Here is a 20,852-nt window from a genome sequence, read left to right as displayed (position 1 = left end):
CGGGGGTTCTGTGATTTTTTTTAGCTTAGATGCTCGCCCGTAAAAGGTAAAATGACGCCATTTGTGTATAAAATATATCTTATCCTGCTGCTTTGCCCAAACATTCCATAATGTCCTTAACTAAACTTTACAAATATGTTTAGACTATCTGTGTGCATGCAAAAACAACTGTCAGTTTTGGTATTAACAAACAATAGTTTGAAATTCAGTTGACAGTCTGGAAACTGAAAGTGAAATTTACGTCATGGACGTGATACTTTCAGGTTTGTTCAAAATATTGTAAACATGTGTAGTGGATGCAATCCTTTTGTTAATGACGCCTTAAACCTGTTTTTCTTCAGTTATCATTATTACTGTATACATGTGTGTGTGAGTGTATATATATATATATACACTCACACACACATTATATATATATATACACTCACACACACATTATATATATATATACACTCACACACACATTATATATATATATACACTCACACACACATTATATATATATATACACTCACACACACATTATATATATATACACTCACACACACATTATATATATATATATATATATATACACTCACACACACATTATATATATATATACACTCACACACACATTATATATATATACACTCACACACACATTATATATATATATATACACTCACACACACATTATATATATATATACACTCACACACACATTATATATATATATATATATACACTCACACACACATTATATATATATATATACACTCACACACACATTATATATATATACACTCACACACACATTATATATATATATACACTCACACACACATTATATATATATATACACTCACACACACATTATATATATATATACACTCACACACACATTATATATATATATATACACTCACACACACATTATATATATATATACACTCACACACACATTATATATATATATACACTCACACACACATTATATATATATATATATATATATACACTCACACACATTATATATATATATACACTCACACACACATTATATATATATATACACTCACACACACATTATATATATATATACACTCACACACACATTATATATATATATACACTCACACACACATTATATATATATATACACTCACACACACATTATATATATATATACACTCACACACACATTATATATATATACACTCACACACACATTATATATATATATATATACACTCACACACACAGTATATATATATACATTCACACACACATTATATATATATACACTCACACACACATTATATATATATATACACTCACACACACATTATATATACATATATACACTCACACACACATTATATATATATATACACTCACACACACATTATATATATATATACACTCACACACACATTATATATATATACACTCACACACACATTATATGTATATATACACTCACACACACATTATATATATATACACTCACACACACATTATATATATACACTCACACACACATTATATATATATATACACTCACACACACATTATATATATATACACTCACACACACATTATATATGTGTATATATATACACTCACACACACATTATATATATACATATACACTCACACACACATTATATATATATACACTCACACACACATTATATATATATATACACTCACACACACACTATATATATATATACACTCACACACACATTATATATATATATACACTCACACACACATTATATATATATATACACTCACACACACATTATATATATATACACTCACACACACATTATATATATATATATACACTCACACACACATTATATATATATATATACACTCACACACACATTAAATATATATATATACACTCACACACACAATATATATATATACACTCACACACACATTATATGTATATATATATACACTCACACACACATTATATATATATATACACTCACACACACATTATATATATATACACTCACACACACATTATATATATATGTACACTCACACACACATTATATATATATATACACTCACACACACATTATATATATATATGTACACTCACACACACATTATATATATATATACACTCACACACACATTATATATATATATATACACTCACACACACATTATATATATATATATACACTCACACACACATTATATATATATATACACTCACACACACATTATATATATATATACACTCACACACACATTATATATATATACACTCACACACACATTATATGTATATATACACTCACACACACATTATATATATATACACTCACACACACATTATATATATATATACACTCACACACACATTATATATATATACACTCACTCACACATTATATATATATATACACTCACACACACATTATATATATATATATACACTCACACACACATTATATATATATATATACTCACACACACATTTGTATACAGTTGTATCGTGCAAATGTGTGTATGTGCGTGTGTTTTATTTCTTTATTTGTTTTGGGGTTTGTTTTGGTTGTTGTTTTGTGTGTTCTTATTCTTGGTAATGACCTTGTAGAAACTCGACCGCTATAGCTATATGAAAACACTTGCCGCTGATATTGTAGTAAATGATTGTCACGATATGAACTCCGTGGAGTATACATGGAGTATATATATGTATGTATGTGTGTGTCATTGCACAAATTTTATTTGGACTTTTACTTTCGGTCTTGGCATATTTGTTCATTGAGCTTTTCTGATTTTAAAATGCATTTTTGAAGTTCTGAACTTTTGCCTAGAGTCTTATGCCCATGGTGGCTCATGGGCCAATCTGGTAGATTAATTATTTATAATTCTTCTGCTGGAGTATATCATCCGGGTATCCTTGGTGCTGCAAGCTGGAGGCCCGCTTGCTTGAGCATTGTCCTTGTGATACTCCGTGGTGGGTGGGGAGTTTGGATGATGAACCATATTACACTAAATATGGCTTATGAAACTCCAACAAAAAAAACGAAACGTCCACTTATTGACACTTTTGATACTGACCATAGACCGTCTGCATCGATTGAGTATTGGCCGCGTTTCATTGTGATCGAGACTCCTGACAAGACACCGTTGAAGTTGAACACCTTTGCTGTATTCAAAGGTATTCAAGACGCTCACGTTCGGGTGCCCTGCTAGTCGAGTGCGGGAAAAAGCAGCAAGCAACAAATCTGATGAACATTAAATCCTTCGTGGGCATTCCGGTCACGGCCTCTGCACACAAAACCTTGAACACAAGTAAAGGCATCGTGAGAGATATTGATCGATTGTTTGGTGACATGTCGGACCTTGATATCGCATCAGAAATGAAGGATCAAGGTGTGCTCTATGTCAAGCGCTTTTCAACTCGGATGAACAACGAAACCATCGAAACAAATACGTATCTGTTTACTTTTTCATGTCCAAATGCTCCTGTCTGATCATTACAATGAGGATCAGGGTGTTCCGCAAGGCAGTATTTTGTCTGTCACTCAAGATCATCAAGATCAACAGTTTATCCAAGCTTTTAAACGATTCAATTGATGAATCGTTATTTGTGGATGATTTTAATATTTCTTGCCGTGGAAAAAATATGCATACTACTGAACGGCAACTGCAGCTGTGTTTAAACTAAATAGATAAGTGGTGTCTTGAAAATGGCTTCAAATGTTCCAAATCAAAAACCAATTGTATACACGTCTGCCGTAAATACAAACCCCATAAAGACCCAGAACTATTTTTTTAGTACCCCTATCAAAGATGTCAAGGAGGCTAAGTTCTTGGGACTTATTTTTGATTCACATTTGACCTTTTTACCCCATATCAAGTCCCTAAACGCCAAATGCTTGAAGGCTCTCGATCTATTAGAGGATGTTTCTAATTCAAAATGGGGAGGGGATCAGACTACCCTCCTTCGCTTATATAGATCACTCGTGCGATCGAAACTTGATTATGGTTACATCTTATATGGTGGAGCCTGTCAAAGCCACCTAAAACTACTTGATTTTATCCATCACCAAGGCTTAAGACTTTTTCTTGGTTTTTTTAGAACTTCTCCTATCGACAGTCTATACGTCGAAGCTGATGAGCCTTCTCTCAACCAACGCCGCACAAAACAATCTTTACAATACATTACAAAATTAGCTTCTAATGAGTCTAATCCCGCATTTAATTGTGTCTGTAATCCTCTTTATGAGGATTTGTTTAACAAAACGTCTTCCCTTGTTCCGCCTCTTGGGCTCAGAATTAAGCCATTTCTTGCAGCTTCTAGTATTGAGCTGGAAAATATAGCTCCTTCCCGACTTCTTTCTTCTCCTCCTTGGCAATTGGTTAGGCCCCAAGTGGACCTAACATTAACTACATTTGAAAAAACAGAAACTAATGAATTACAATACAAACAAGAATATAATCAATTAAAACATAAATATAGCAATTATAAATCCTTATTTACAGATGGGTCCAGATCCAGAACAATATCTTCTAGATTACCAGATAATAGCTCTATTTTTACATCAGAAGCTAACGTCATATTAACAGCTCTTAAATATATTCAAAGACACCCTAAACGTAAACAATGTAAAACTTACTCCGACTCTCTTTCTTGCCTTCAGGGACACCCGTGGCGAGCCACCTCCTCGTGGTGGGTGCTGGGTAACGCCAAGAGCTCGCCGACACCCCCGTAGTGGACCCGGGGGGGGGGGGGGGGGGGGTATTTGGTCCACCAACCCGTTTGCCGTGGGTTGCGGGCCTGTATCGGTGGAGGAGGGGATCCTGGTGGTTGAGGGCAATGGGAGCTTGTAACCGTGTTCCTGTTGGTCAACACACCACTTTGGCCCTGAGTACACCTAGACGGGTGGTAGAAGGCCCGATTCTTCATTTGCCTACAGTCCTATGCCAGAAGGCGGTGGCTCATGGGCCAATCTGGTAGGATCTATCTTTTCAAGATTATTCCTGCTTGAGTATACCCTCCTAGTATCCCCGGTGTCGTCTGTTGGAGATCCACAGACATATGGCATCGTCCTTGTTGACACTCCGTGGTGGGTGGGGAGCTAGGAAGGTGAATCATATATATTTCTAACATGGCACCCCATTCAGAAAACGTTCCCACGAGTCTGATAATTCGTTCTCGTCGGAGGATGAGACTCCCACAGCTCTCATCAACAAGGAAAACTGGCCACGTTTCGTTGTCATGACAGCACCTGATGGTGGTCCTCTACGGCTAAACCCCTTTGCTGTAGCTAAGGGTATTGAAGGTTTGGTCGGTGAGGTAAAAGAAATTAAGAAATGGCGATCTGGTTCTCTGCTCATCGAGTGTTGGAAACAAATCCAATCACAGATCCTGCTTTCAGCCAAATCTCTAGCCAATATTCCAGTTGAGGTTTCTCCTCACAGATCACTAAATAATTTTAAGGGCATCGTCCGTGACAATGGGCGTTGCCTCTCTGATATTACAGAAGCTGACATTGTTAAAGAATTATATTCCCAAAGAGTCACGTGTGTCAAACGTTTCACTTTCAAAACGAATGATCAAATCACAAACACTAACACTTATCTATTTACTTTCGGTCTCCCCGTGCATCCACAATCATTGAAAGCTGGGTACTGCAACTTGAGGGTGGATACATTTATCCCTAATTCCTTGAGATGCTACAGATGTCAGAAATATGGCCACGGTTCTAAATCGTGCCATAATCAAGCTGCTTGCCATCGGTGTGCAGGATCGTGTGAAAACACAAACATTTGTGATAATCCTCCACCATGTGTTAATTGTTCTGGTTGCCTTCCTTCTTCTTCTTCTACGGAATGTCCAACCTGGAAGCTTCAGTCAAAGATATCACGGATAAAGCATGACGGATAAAGCAGGATCCATCTAATTCACAGAAACCATCATCTCAACTATCCCAACAAGATTCAAGTATGAAACATCCAGCAAAGAGCAAGTCTAAAACGAACAGTGAAACGGGCAAAAAGCATCAGAGCAATAAAGCCCCAAAAGGGACAAACAACCAGATCCAGATTTTCAATAAATTTGGCTCTCTTGAGGACATGGATATGTCTGACCATAGAGATGGTAGGACACATAGCTTGTCGCCCTCACGGAAAGTGAGGGGTAGATCTCCCGTCCACCCTCCGCAGAAATGATATCTTCACTTATCATCCAATGGAATTGTAGAGGAACTAAGACTAATTTAAATGATTTACAGGTATTAGTCCAAGATTTTAACCCGTCAGTATTCTGCATCCAGGAAACTTATCTGAAACAGACCGATAATTTTGACTTCCGTCAGTTCAATGCGTATCACTGTTTTTCTCCTCCGGGTGATAGAACCTCTGGTGGATCATCAATCCTGGTGAGGAACAATGTTATCCACAGTCCAATTTCACTTAAAACAAATCTCCAAGTCGTTGCAGTGCAACTTACATAACAGGTTGTTTCTACTTTATGCTCCTTATACATTCCGCCGTCATCAACTGTTCAACTAACTGATCTATAGGCTCTCTATGATCAGCTACCTAAACCATGTTTCATCATGGGCGATTTGAATAGCCACAACCCACTCTGGGGTAGCACGAATACAAACACGAAAGGTAAGGTGTTGGAGGATTTTATTTCAAACAATGATTTATGCATTTGTAATAACGGTTCAAACACGTATTTACATCCTGGAACATATACAGCTAACTGACTCCAACCTATTGAATGAATTTGAATCGTCAGTCCATGACGACCTCTGTGGAGGTGACCATTTCTCAACAATACTAAAACCTTTGAATCCATCTGACGTTCCTCCATCATCAAGATGGAATTTTAAAAAGGCTAACTTGCCTCTGTATGAAATTCTCTGTGCTGAACAACTTATACCTGAATGATATTCCTGATGCCATTAAATGTTTCTCAGATAAGTTAAACACTATAGCTGACGAGTGTATCCCAAAGTCCTCTTCAATTCCTCACATACGAAAACCATGGTTTACAGGTAAATGCAAACAGGCTATGAAGGCACGGAAGAAAGCCGAACATTACTTTCGTCACCATCCACAATTTAGATAAATTTAAAATTTTGAACTCCAACGCTCGGTGTACTTTCAAGCAAAGTAAACGCCAATCTTGGCATAACTATGTCTCAAAAATTAATTCGTGCACGCCGATATCAAAGGTGTGGAATATGATACAGAAAATCAAGGGTGAGGGATCAAAATCTAGTATCTATCATCTGAAAGATGGGAACCAATTATTGACTAGTAAATCAAATATTGCAAATAAACATGGTGAGACGTTGGCCAAACACTCTTCCTCATCTAATTATGTACCTGAATTCCAAAAATATCAAAAACAGCAGGAAAAGACACCTATTAATTTCACTTCAGATAATGGAGAAGACTACAATGAAACATTTTCGATACATGAACTCCACACTGCTCTTGATCAGGCTCACGATACTGCTTCTGGAGCTGATGGTACACATTATCAACTCCTGAAACACTTGCCAGACTCATGTTTGGAGACACTGTTATATATTTTTGATAACATTTGGACAGGTGGAAAATTCCCTTCGTCGTGGCGTGATGCTATTATTTTTCCCATTCCTAAACCTGGAAGTAATCACACTAATCCTTCTAATTATAGGCCCATTTCACTAACTAGCTGTGTTTGCAAGACCATGGAACGCATGATAAATAATCGACTTGTTTGGTTCTTGGAAACCAATAACCTAATAACACATATACAATGCGGTTTCCGTAAAAACAGTAGTACTATCGATCATTTAGTGCGTTTAGAATCTTTTGTGAAAAATGCCATAATTAATAAACAACATGCAGTGTCAGTCTTTAGAAAAAGCGTATGACACAACATGGAAACACGGAATTTTAAAAGATTTACATGACTTTGGATTACGAGGTCGTTTACCTCAATCTATATCCAACTTTTTAAATGACCGACAATTTCAGGTCCGTGTGGGTTCAACCCTGTCTGATCATTACAATATAGGATCAGGGTGGTCCACTAGGCAGTATTTTGTCTGTCACACTGTTTTGCATTAAGATTAACAGTTTGTCCAAGGTTTTAAATGATTCAGTTGATGGGTCGCTTTTCGTGGATGGTTTTAATATTTCTTGTCGGGGTAAAAATATGCATATACGGCAATTACAGTTGTGTTTAAACAAAATACATAAATGGTGTCTGGAAAATGGATTTAAATTTTCTGAGTCAAAAACTAATTGTCTACACTTCTGTAGAAAATATAAGCCACATAAGGACCCAGAACTGTTTCTAAATGGCACTCCCATCAAGTGGTCAAGGAGGCCAAGTTCTTGGGTATAATTTTCGACTCCCATTTAACTTTTCTTCCACATATTGCTTGAAGGCTCTGGATTTACTAAAAGTTGTTTCCAATTCAAAATGGGGGGGGGGGGGGTGATCAAGCTACCCTCCTTCACATATATAGATCACTGGTCCGCTCAAAGCTTGATTATGGGTCCATAGTATATGGGGCAGCCTGTAAAAGCAACTTAAAACTATTAGATTCTGTCCACCACCAAGGTCTTAGACTTTGTCTCGGATCCTTTAGAACCTCTCCAGTGGACAGTCTTTACGTCGAGGCAGATTAACCATCTCTTTCACAACGCCGTATACAATTATCTGTACAATATATTACATTATGTATATAATATAATCCGGCCTTTAACTGTGTCTTTATTCCCCACTATGGGGATTTATATACTAGGAAATCTTCTCTTGTTCCACCTCTTGGGCATAGGGTTAAACCATTCCTTTCTGGTGCTGGCATTGAGCTGGAGACTATATCTCCTTCGCGTTTGTTTTCTTCTCCTCCTTGGAAACTAGTGCGGCCACAAGTTGATTTAACTCTCACACAGTTTAAGAAGTCAGAAACTAATGAATTACAATATAAACAAGAATATAATCAATTAAAACATAAATATAGCAATTAGAAAGCCACATTTACCGATGGGTCCAATGACGGTGGCGCAGTAGTTTGTGCCACTGTCCTTGGATCCAGAACAATGTCTTCTAGATTACCGGATGGCAGCTCTATTTTCACAGCTGAAGCTAACGCTATATTAACAGCTCTTAAATATGTTCAAAGACACCCCAAACATAAACAGTATATAATCTGTTCGGACTCTCGTTCTTGCCTTCAGGCTATTAAAAATATTTCTTGCAAACACCCACTTTTAATAGAAATTATTGAATTGCATAATGATCTTGCTACTGGCCAATACGACATCGCCTTTTGTTGGTTACCAAGCCACGTAGGCATTTCTGGGAATACACTGGCCGATTTGCTGCGAAGGCAGCACTCAAGAAATCTATGACACCACTTTCTATTCCATACACTGATTACAAATCTACCATTAAATCTTATATCCGTGATCTGATGCAGAAGAAGTGGGACACCCAAGTGGGCATTAATAAATTACATGCAATAAAACCTTATATTGGTTATACCTACTTGGGTTGTCAGTCCAGATTTGAAGAGATCATCATGCGGCGATGTCGTATTGGCCATACGAGATATGCTCATGAATACTTATTGAAAGGAGAGGATCCTCCATTCTGCATCCCTTGTGATGAAATCGTCACGGTCAAGCATGTCTTTCTTGACTGTATCGAATATTCCATCACAAGGGGTAAACATTTGAAATCCCGAACTATGAAGGATCTTTTCAGTAACATAAGTTCTCGTTTACTTCTTGCATTTTTAAAAGAATTAGATTTGATATCAGACTTGTAAATAGATGAATATTTTATAATTGGAGGTTTAAACTGATAATTAAGATTGTCAGTGGCTGTATCCTCGAGGGAGGTTAAAGTACTGTAAAATTATTGCCCTCTTGAGAGGGTACGTAAGTCCACAAACATTCAAAGTAAATTCAAACTCTTCGCTTTTTTAATCGTAGTATATGTGTCCTTTTAAATACACGGTTAGATGTGTCTAAATTGCTAGCGACTGAGAGGATGTTGTAAATCCAGCTAGGGTCCACGCAGGTAGCAAAAGTACTGTAAGTCCCCATGGTCCCTAGTATGGTGATCTACCGTCAGTTGTCAGCAATCTATAGCCCATTTTTATATTGTATTGTCCTCTATAGTTAAACTGTTTTAGATTTAATTACTAGTCTTAAATGGATGTCTGTGATATTTACTAGTGGTTTTACTGTTCTTCGTCAACAGTGTTTTAGTTTCTTATATTCATTCATTCTCCGATGTCATTATTACTTGTTCTCGTCACGATATGGCTGCAATATTGCCGATGTGACGATAAATATGAACACACTTACTCACTCTTGCCTTCAGGCTATTAAAAATATTTCTTCCACTTCTTATTCCATATTCAGATTACAAAGCTTGCATTAGAAAGTATATCCATGAGCTGATGCAGAAGAAGTGGGACACCCAAGTAGGTATAAATAAATTACATGAAATAAAACCGTATATTTGTTACACTTACTTGGGTTGTCAGTCCAGATTTGAAGAGGTTATTTTACGACGATGTCGTATTGGCCACACAAGATATAACCATAAATAGTTGCTTAAAGGTGAGGATCCGCCATTTTGTATCCCTTGTGATGAGAGAACCACGGTCAAGCATATCCTGCTTGACTGTGTTGAATTCTCCATCATAAGGGATAAATATTTTAATGTAAAAACAATTTCAGATCTTTTTAACACAGTTAGTGCTCATTCAATTTTTGGATTTTTAAAAGAAATTGATTTCATGAATGAATTCTGATTATTATCTTCTGTAGATAGTTGCATTTTAATTATTGGTAGTGTAGATTAGTAACTTGAATTGTTGATGGCTGTACCCTCAAAGGGGGTTGAAGTACCGTAAAATTATTGTCCTCTTGAGAGGGTACGTAAGTCAAAAACATTCACAGTAAATTTAAACTTTCCACCGTTCTTAATCGTAGTATATGTGTATTTTCAATTTTTGGCTAGATATTTGGCTAGATATAAATTGCTAACGGCTGGGGGGATGATGTAAATCCAACTAGGGTCCATGCAGGTAGCTAAGGTACTGTAAGACAACAGGGTCCCCAGTATGGTGATCTACCTTCAGTTGTTGGCAATCTATAGCCTATTTTTATATTGTATTGTTTTATATTGAATAGTCATATTAGTTTTAACTTTCCACGCTAGTTTTAATGGAAAGTGTGATATTCTAGTTGTTTTACTGTCTTTCGTTGACAGATTTTACTACATGTATACATTTCATTTAAATGTTCTCGTCACGATATGGCTGAGATATTGCCGATTTGACGTTAAATTTTAACTCACTCACTCACTCATCGATTATAAAGCTTGCATTAGAACTTACATCCGTGATCTGATGCAGAAGAAGTGGGACACCCAAGTAGGTATAAATTACATGAAATAGAACCGTATATTGGTTACACCTACTTGGACTGTCAGTCCAGATTTGAAGAGGTTATTTTACGACGATGTCGTATTGGCCATACGAGTTATACTCATGCGTACCTGTTAAAAGGCGAGGATCCTCCGTTTTGTATCCCTTGTGATGAGGGAGTCACGTGCAAGCATATTCTGCTTGACTGTGTTGAATTCTCCATCACAAGGATAGGTATTTTACAGTTAAAACAATTAAGGATCTTTTTACCAGCGTACATTCTCATTTAATTATTGGTTTTTTAAAAGAAATTGAATTTTTTGGTCGAAATTTGAATATTATGTTGTGTAAATAGATGTATTTTAATGATTGGTAGTTTGGATTAGTAACTTGAATTGTTGTTGCCTGTACCCTCAAAGGAGGTTGAAGTATTGAAAAATTATTGTCCTCCTGAGAGGGTACGTAAGTCCAAAAATATTCGATGTAAATTTAAGTCTACCAGGTTTTTAATCGTAGTATTCTTGTTGTTTTAATTTTGGCTAGCATTTTGTATGCGGCTGAAGGGATGATGTAAATCCAACTAGGGTCCATGCAGGTAGCAAAGGTACTGTCCCTATGGTCCCTAGTATGGTGATCTACCTTCAGTTGCTGGCGATATATAGCCTGTTTTTATGCTGCATTGTCCGTATAGTTGAACTGTTTTAATCTAATTACTAGTTTTATATTCTCTGTGATATTCTAGTCCTTCGTTGACAGATTTTTACAATTAATTACCATTAATTAATATGTAGCTTTGTAACTAATTGCTCTCGTCACGATATGACTGAAATATTGCCGATGTGACGTTAAATGTTAACTCACTCACTCACCCACTCAAAATATCAACTCACTTGGATCACATATGATGCCAACATCTTCACTGTGGCCACAATTGTTGGTTCCCCATGACCTGTGTGAACAGCTAGCCAAAGATGATTCGGAACCAGAGCAACTCACGTCATCCAACCAAATCCTCCCTCCTCCATATCCGAAAGTTTCAATTGCCCGTGGTGTAAGTCCGGTTTTACTGAACGTACAAATTGTTTACTTCAATAAATTGTCGTTTTCGTAAATAGTCTAAACATACATGCTATCAGTATTATTCGTTACACGCCTCTACTGAGGCTACCAAACCCTAGTAGGAGGTCGCGTCTGGTAACCTCTGGGTGACCTATGACCGTCCAAGGTTTACAAAATTCACGAGTCACTGACTCCTTAACACAGGAAAATCCGCACAAAACACAGATACTTGATCTGCAGTATATACGCTTAGAGCTTTCCGAAGACATGGTTACCATTAGCCAATATTGCCACAAGGTGACACCCTTGAATTTTACAAAAACGACTGGTTACTCACTGTTGACAGAGTTGTAGCAAGCTCTATGTGCATCACCCTGAAGCGGTCGTACGGAAAATAGCATTCGGAGTCGTTCTGGTGCAAACCTTTCCGTGGTAAACGTTCAAATGGTATCTGCGAATGTCCACTTTCGCGATTTGGTAAGCTGTGTTCTGATTGGTCAATCTGAAATGTTACCTGACGCTCCCTCCGGATAGGGTTCGTTAGACTCAGTCTAGGAGTGAAACGAATAATACTGAGCCTATAAGTTTACTGAGACTGTTTTCGTGATCAAACTATCCACAAAGTATGGGTCACAATTATAGGTCGGTACTACTTTAAAGTCATGTGCTACTGACCTCGCCTTCCTCAGAACATGACATATAAAATTACTATACTCAGAAATAAAACGTACTGTTACACACAAACAACAAATACATGTAGCATAAGTTTGAAACTTTTACATCCCCGAATCAACTATTTTTGTATGTAAAGGCAAATGTTTCAAGGTATAGTAACGTTCAAAAGTCTTAGTTATGGCTGTGATATTGCCGATATGACGTTAAATATTAACTCACTCACTCACTCACAAAGCGGTTGGTGGCATCTGGCTCATTCATGCAGGCCTCACACCGTCGCCTCATTGAAGCCACAAAACGTCAATGAAAGTCCTGAGGAAAATTATTCCATATGCGAGGTTGACGTCAAAAGCATAGAATCGTTTCATCCCAGATGTGTTTATCGGGTGATCGATCAGGGATCTTGCGAAAACACTTCTCCATACACGTTTTCCCCGTAGCAGGTGACGTGCAAAACTCGTCCAACTTTTTCACAGATACACCTCTATTACCAGGTGTCATAGGGAATGTGGGGGTTGCTGGTTGGAATCTGTATGCGCGGTTTGAATCCATCTTTTGTGCGACAGTGTACAGTTTGGCGACCACTACTGGAATGAATGTTGTGGCCATTTGTATCAAACGGTGTTTTCTTTGGACGTTGCATTGACGTTACGTTTTCTGAATTCTGCACTTCAAAGGAAGATAGTAAATGGAAATTGCGATACACGTCTGGATTCCTGGCACTGGAAGTTGAACTGAACATTACTGGACACAAGTCATGCTTCTTTGTACTTTCGGGCCATGCGAACATCTCTTATGTTTCTTCGACTAAACTCTAAACTCACATCTCAATAAACTCACATCTCACTAAATCTCAATACGTGATGATCATTGTAACACCGTGTCCTACTTTCATAGCTTACCTACGTGACCCGTGAAGGTCCGGGATAGAACAGGCCTTCAGCAACCCATGCTTGTCATAAAAGGCGACTATGCTTGTCGTAAGGGGTGATTAACGGGATCGGGTGGTCAGGCTCGCTGACTTGGTTGACACATGTCATCGGTTTCTAATTGCGCGGATCGATGATCATGCTGTTGATCACTGGATTATCTGGTCCGGACTCGATTATTTACAGACAGCCACCATATAGCTGGAATATTGCTGAGTGCGGCATAAAGCTAAACTCACTCACTCACTCGCTCACTTTACCTACGTCAGTACATGATGTAAATACTGTCACGACATGGGGTGGCATGATATATATATATATATATATATATATATATATAGAGAGAGAGAGAGGGGGAGAGAGAGATAGATAGATAGATAGATAGATAAATAGATCGATATATATAGAGATATATAGAGATATAGATAGATAGGTAGATAGATAGATAGATATAGATAGATATAGATAGATAGATAGATAGATAGATAGATATAGATAGATAGATAGATAGATAGATAGATCGAGATAGATAGATAGATATCTTTATTTTTATTTATTTATATATAGATAGATAGATAGAGAGATCGGTGTAGATATATATTTATATAGTTATATACAGATATAGATAGATACATATATATATTTATATTTAGATAGATAGATAGATAGAGATATATATAGATATAGATATATAGATATATATAACAGTATTTTGCACATAGTGTCTTACTATCGCCCTAGTTGTCTGCAGGCCACTTTAGCTTCATTGGTACCAAAGCCATCGTCACACACAGTCCCCCATGTGCCGTTATAGTAAACCTCAAGTCTCCCAACGCCGTTGTTTAGCGGGGACACCAGTCGGAGTTTCTGGCCAAACACTGCAAAGCGAAGCAGCTTTGTCAATAATAAAAACAACACCGAGATAACACTTCTTTACAGCTATCGATGACATGTCAACGTAAATGAATATATCATGTTTGTTTATGCGTGCAAAAGGGTTTAAAGTTTGGATTATTTTAGACTGAATTTTGGTATTCTTCTTTTGAAATGTTGAGTAAATGTGTCAATCTAAATTTATTGTGTTGTGTGAATATCAGACTGTGTAGCTCTGAAGGGATACCCATGAATTCAGTTGTAAATACTAAGTGCCTATCTGGTAGTCTGCATGATTTTGTTTGTCTGATGGGTTAGGAAATGTGGACACCGAAGACTGTCTTTTATGCATCTACTCGCTTGGAAATGACTAACGTAAAAGAGTTGCACTGTCCTCAGTCATGTCAGCAACTGTGTTTACTACGTTTGGCAAAGATGATATACGTGTGGTCACATGATATGTGTGACACCAATTCCAGTTGTAGTTCCATATACCACTATATTCACACTGTATTTCTTTATATCACTGTATTCCACTTTTATTTTTCTTATACCACTGTATTCCACTGTATTTTCTTATGTAGAACTGTACCTATATATAACTGTATTCCACTTGTATTTTCATATATATCACTCTATTCCCATTCTATTTTGGCACTATTATCAGATGAAGAGGACTTGTGATTGCTGTGTTATTAACGTGTGTCAGTATAGTTAAATACGCTCAGTTTCAATTGGTCTTTGGGGCTCACCAGCGAGTCATTTTCTAACCGACAGTAACACAGTGATACAAGAATAAAACACCTACCACTCACAGTCAGCGCGGCTAGAAACACCGCATGAACCTCCAGCCTCTTGCCCATGATCGTCACCACATCAAGTTGTACAAATGAATCATAATGTCATGTCATGTCCTTCCCTTTAGTATCCAAGGACCACACTCCCTTGTCACAAGAAGTGACTTGATAGCCTGTGTCTATTGAAGTATTGCACTTCCTGGTCGATCCACACAGGTTACAACAGGTTTATCTGTGATTCATCTTGGGAACGCTTACACTAATGTAAATATACTGTCACTGTCGAACAGTACTCTGGACAAGATGATTTATCTACCTCACAAAACCTTTGCCACAAACCCTTATAATTTAAGATCCGTAAAGATCCGAATTAGAACTAATCTTCAACACCCCATTCTTGACGAAAGAGGCGACTAACATTATCGGGTGGTCAGGCTCGCTGACTTGGTTGACATATGTCATCATAGAACAACTGCATAGATCCGTGCTCATGCTGTTGGTCTGGTCCAAAATGATCATTTTTGTCATAATAATACTGCCGAGAGCGATGTTAAACACCCTGTATAACACCGAATAATGTGAGAGTTAAATACAGAAATTCATCAGTTTTCATTCTTCTGCATTGCCAAGCGTATTGCTTCTTTCATACCCTGTAAATATTGTTAAATGTGAAAAGACTCGTTATCATATTATTACTTTGCCTATTGTAATTTGATTAACATTTGCATTTTGGGTTTGCATAATTTAAATGTACTGTTTGTTGTGGTTGGTGGTGGGGTTTGTTTGTTGGTTGGTTGGTTCTTTCGTTGGTTGGCTTTATTTTTTTGTTTTTGTTGTTTTTTCTTCTGTTTTGTTTTGTTTGTTGTTTTTGTTGTTTTTTGTTTTGTTTCGTTTTTCTCAACTCATTGGGACATCTCCTAAAGGTCATTATTCGCTTTGTGTCAAGCGTCTACGATTATGCCTAACAGTACATTCATGGTGTTTCAATAACGTTTATAGGTACCAGCAAATGGTGTAAATGACTTCATGGTGTCCAAGTTGGTGATCAGCTTGAAATTACATATGACTGATGGCGACTCTTCCGAGCCCAGTTGTTTCTATTATAAGGAGAATACATACATGCGACCGCTTCAGTAAGTGTATCATGGACTGCACATGGTAAAGAGTGGCTTGACAACACCTAAATAACCACGGACTTTTCACTTAGACGCTATCTCCAAACTGTTGGTTGACTACGTTATGCAGTATGTCAGTTATTAACAGCCTGTCGGTTTGATGTTGGAGGTAGGATGAAGATGATGCAGCTATCATATATTTACCACTTTGATGAAATCCAGGGACAAGGGTAATGTGCTGGTAAATCTAGTAACATAATTGGGACGAACTGGGATTCGAACCACAGTCACAGACCTCGGTTATGCTGAAGGGACACAACTCTCCAGCGCAAGTCGCCGTGGATTATAGTTTAGACTGGGCCGACGTTCCAACCGGGTTGTACCTTGACGACGTGGGAAGCTACAAATATATCCCAAATGAATTATAGACAAGAACATGTACCTCGTGATTAACGCACACAGAAATAGTCACAACAGTCAGTTAGTGCTTGAAAAAGACGTGTATGTACAATGCAGGCGTTGCGTGCAAATACCACTCCAAATACCACTGTATTTAGAATATTGAAGACTGTGGTGATTGTTGCTGGGGTGCGGCATGTGCTAAAATTACCTTCAGTTTAGCAGTCGTTATCAAACTACTCTTACAACAGTGCATATCAACCGATTTACTTTAACGATTATCTTTTTAGCGTTCCTATTTCCCTAAACCGTGTTTCCTGGTGGCTTGTATAGAGTTGTCTGATTATGGACACCTGGGGGCGGTAGGATAGTGCAGTGGTTAAAGCGGTCGCTCGTCACGCTGTAGTTAAGTTCGGTTATGGTGTCAGTTGCCATGATATTGCTGAAATGTTGCTAAATTCGGCGTGAGAAATGCACGCCCGACTACAGGGGCCTATCAGTAACACCCTGTATTTACACAGCGGTGAAAGGAGAAAGCATGGCCTGCCCTATCAGAAACACCCCCTATAGACACGTTTGTGAAGCAACAACCCTGACCGGTCCCATCGGAAACACCATCTGTTTACACATTGGTGAAAGGTGAAAGCATGACCTGTCCTATTGGAAACAGCATCTATTTACAAGTTGGTGAAAGGTGAAAGCATGACCTGTCCTATTCAATCTTTCATTCACTACTCAAAGGCCACAGGCCTATAGTACAATATAAAGCGCAGTATATAGAATCCTTTTAGACATTATGTATTATGTGCTATTATGTTTTCATACAATATTTTTGTGACGTTCGGACGATGGTCGTTGGCAATTATTCTTTCCTGAGTTTCATAGCATGGTATATAAACATCGCAACATTCAGAAATATATCAGGATTCTTGCAGTTTAGTAAGGAGTATAATCTATCTATAGAAGGATGGACATAGTAAAATTCTTTAAGGTACATTTTACGTAGCGTATCATACAATGGACATATGAGCAAACAATGATATTCGTTTTCAAATATATTAATATTGCACGATTTACATAATCTGTCTTCTCTTTTTATCTTCATAAACCTACCTTTTTCGATCTACAAATCATGCGATGAACAGCGAAAACGTGCTAAACTTCCTCTAATTTTTTTTATCGTGATACATGACAAATAATGCTCGGTATAAATGTATGGCTTACAGGATGCATAGTAATGACATTTCGTAGAAGTGAAACGTTTTCCAAGCCAGTTCTGTTCGTATATATTTTTCAGTCTCTGTGTAAATAGCCTAATAAACGTTGAGGGAGTCTCAACATACTGCTCATACCACATATGACTAAAGCTTGAACATAAATGATGTTTTACCTTCATAACCCAATTTGTGTGTCCATTTCTGTCATATAAAATCGTCATTTCATAACATGTTTTTATGGTAAACGAGAAGACGACATACGTAAAAGGCTTAGCCAATATTCGATTACTTTAATTTGCGAATTTATAATAAGAGGAAACCTACCACACTCATCATAAATCATTACACTAGGTGTGCTCCTCTTTACCCCAAGAAACTTCTTGCAGGCAAATAAAAGAACTCTTTCTATTGCGATCCTCAAATTTCTGCCCCGTATAAAAGAATCGGACTGACTTTAACACCATTTGTTTACACGTTGACCAAAGGGGAAGGCATGTACTCTACTATTGGTAACACCATCTGTTCACATGTAGGTGAGAGGTGAAAGCATATCCTGTCCTATTGGAAACGCGATCTTTTTTGCACATTGGTGAAAGGGGAAGGCATGTCCTGTCCCATTGGAAACACCATCTGTTTACACGTTGGCCAAAGGGGAAGGCATGTCCTGTCCCATTGGAAACACCATCTGTTTACACGTTGGCCAAAGGGGAAGGCATGTCCTGTCCTATCAGTAACACTCTAGATTTACTCGTTAGTAAAAGAGGAAAGCATTTCTTGTCCTATGAGTAGCAACCTCTATGTTTACGTTGTTGAAAGGAGAGAACAGGACCTGTCCTATTGGTAACGATCGCTATGCATAAAAAATATTTTATTTCATATTAATTTAGTTATTTTAATGTTATAATATTATCCTTAGAAATTAATGGAAAGATCGGATATCATTACTTTGTACACGACATGACTTGGTTGGTGTACTTATACACATTTTAGAGGGGTCATTGATATTGTACATTCATATTGTACACATTTTCATACCATAACAGTCACCATCGACCGTCTTGTTACAAATCATCAACTGTCCCGGATACTGATTTCCCTCACGGCACCATTTCGTATTATCTTAATGGGTTATCGAGAGAAACACAAAGATTGACTGAAATGGCAGCTTCGTTCGTAGCAACGTAAGTATATGTCCAAGGCATCTATGCTTTATGATGTAGGTGTCAGTGTGAATGTAACAAGTATTTGATAAGAGCCTGCTATAAGAGGGAAAGAGGTGCAACCAAAGTGATGTGGGAACTTCACAGACAAAAATAGCAATGTCAATAAGTTCCTCCATGACTCATAACTCAAGCTTCGGTCGGCCAACACAGTGATGACAGCAGGTTGATAGCAATGTTGGAAATCGAATGTGCAGAAACAGAGCTTGATAAGGTTATGTGTCACCTGTGTTGTCTGGAAATGAATTGATTTTGACAGTCGTATGTACAATTCCTTGGAATTAGTGTGTGAGTGAGTGAGTATAGCTCTCATGCCGCTTTTAACAATATTCCAGCAGTGGGATTGGAATTATTTGGATTGGAACGACAGGCTCAACTATGTTAACACTCATTGCTAAAAGCGGCGTAGAACCATACTCATTCACCTAATAATCCGTACCAGAAAATCCGATAACAGACACTAAACTGAACACCCTGGCCCCTTCGACGTCTCTTACAAGCATGTTTTGCTGAAGACCCGTTCTAACCCGGATGTTCACGGGTTCACGACATCTTGATGGTAAATGGTAATTTTACACAAGAATCATAATTCTGTTGCGTGGGTGCAAGGTAAGGTGACAAGTTATGACATTTACGTTGATTCCACGTATCTAGTGATTGAGTTTGACGCTGTTATTTCCAGTGTTTCAGTTATCTCACGACAGAATGTAAAATAATATTAACAACAAGTCTTTGGAAAACGTTGTTGATATGCAAGTATCTCTGCATGATGTTTATTTTTTGAAAAAATGACATAGTTGCCGTCAAACTGCGTTCTGCCTGGATGGTTTTCCAGAGATATCGATCATGTATTAAAGTTGATGATTTAAATATTTAATAAGTGCAAGAATGCCTTCAGAACAGAACTGATTGCACCTGAGGCATTATTCAAATTTTCCACACCCGACGACTGTCTTGATTCTTCACCATGGCCGTGGTACTTTTTCTGGCCCTGCTGGCTATGACGGGCTACTCATGTGCCAGGTGTTTTATGGAAAAAGTCCCACTGGTGAAAACAAGTAATGTTGGAAAACTGATGTGCAAACAGTTATGCATTTCCACTGTAGACTGTAAAAGCTTCACATACAACGTGGACTACCTGA

The 20,852-nt window shown here is 37.6% G+C and overlaps 1 protein-coding gene across 2 annotated transcripts in view; it reads right to left on the bottom strand.

Moving 5' to 3' along the window:
* The window catches only part of LOC137291373 (scavenger receptor cysteine-rich domain-containing group B protein-like), a 42,862-nt gene extending 26,911 nt beyond the window's left edge, over nt 1-15,951 (bottom strand). The window contains exons 1-3 of one of the 2 annotated variants that reach the window (XM_067822703.1): nt 15,771-15,951; nt 14,820-14,967; nt 12,317-12,492 (exon numbers count right to left, since the gene is read on the bottom strand). In XM_067822703.1, coding sequence (XP_067678804.1) covers nt 12,317-12,492; nt 14,820-14,967; nt 15,771-15,825 — 379 coding nt within the window. In that variant the 5' untranslated portion in view covers nt 15,826-15,951. The remainder of the gene's footprint in view (nt 1-12,316; nt 12,493-14,819; nt 14,968-15,770) is intronic. The other variant, XM_067822694.1, reaches the window with a different exon arrangement.
* Nucleotides 15,952-20,852: the final 4,901 nt, after the last annotated feature.

The sequence above is a fragment of the Haliotis asinina genome, chromosome 1 (assembly GCF_037392515.1).
Source record: "Haliotis asinina isolate JCU_RB_2024 chromosome 1, JCU_Hal_asi_v2, whole genome shotgun sequence".
NCBI classification, from domain to species: domain Eukaryota; kingdom Metazoa; phylum Mollusca; class Gastropoda; order Lepetellida; family Haliotidae; genus Haliotis; species Haliotis asinina.
Note: the sequence above shows the minus strand (reverse complement) of the source record. Positions and strands in the feature narration are given on the sequence as shown.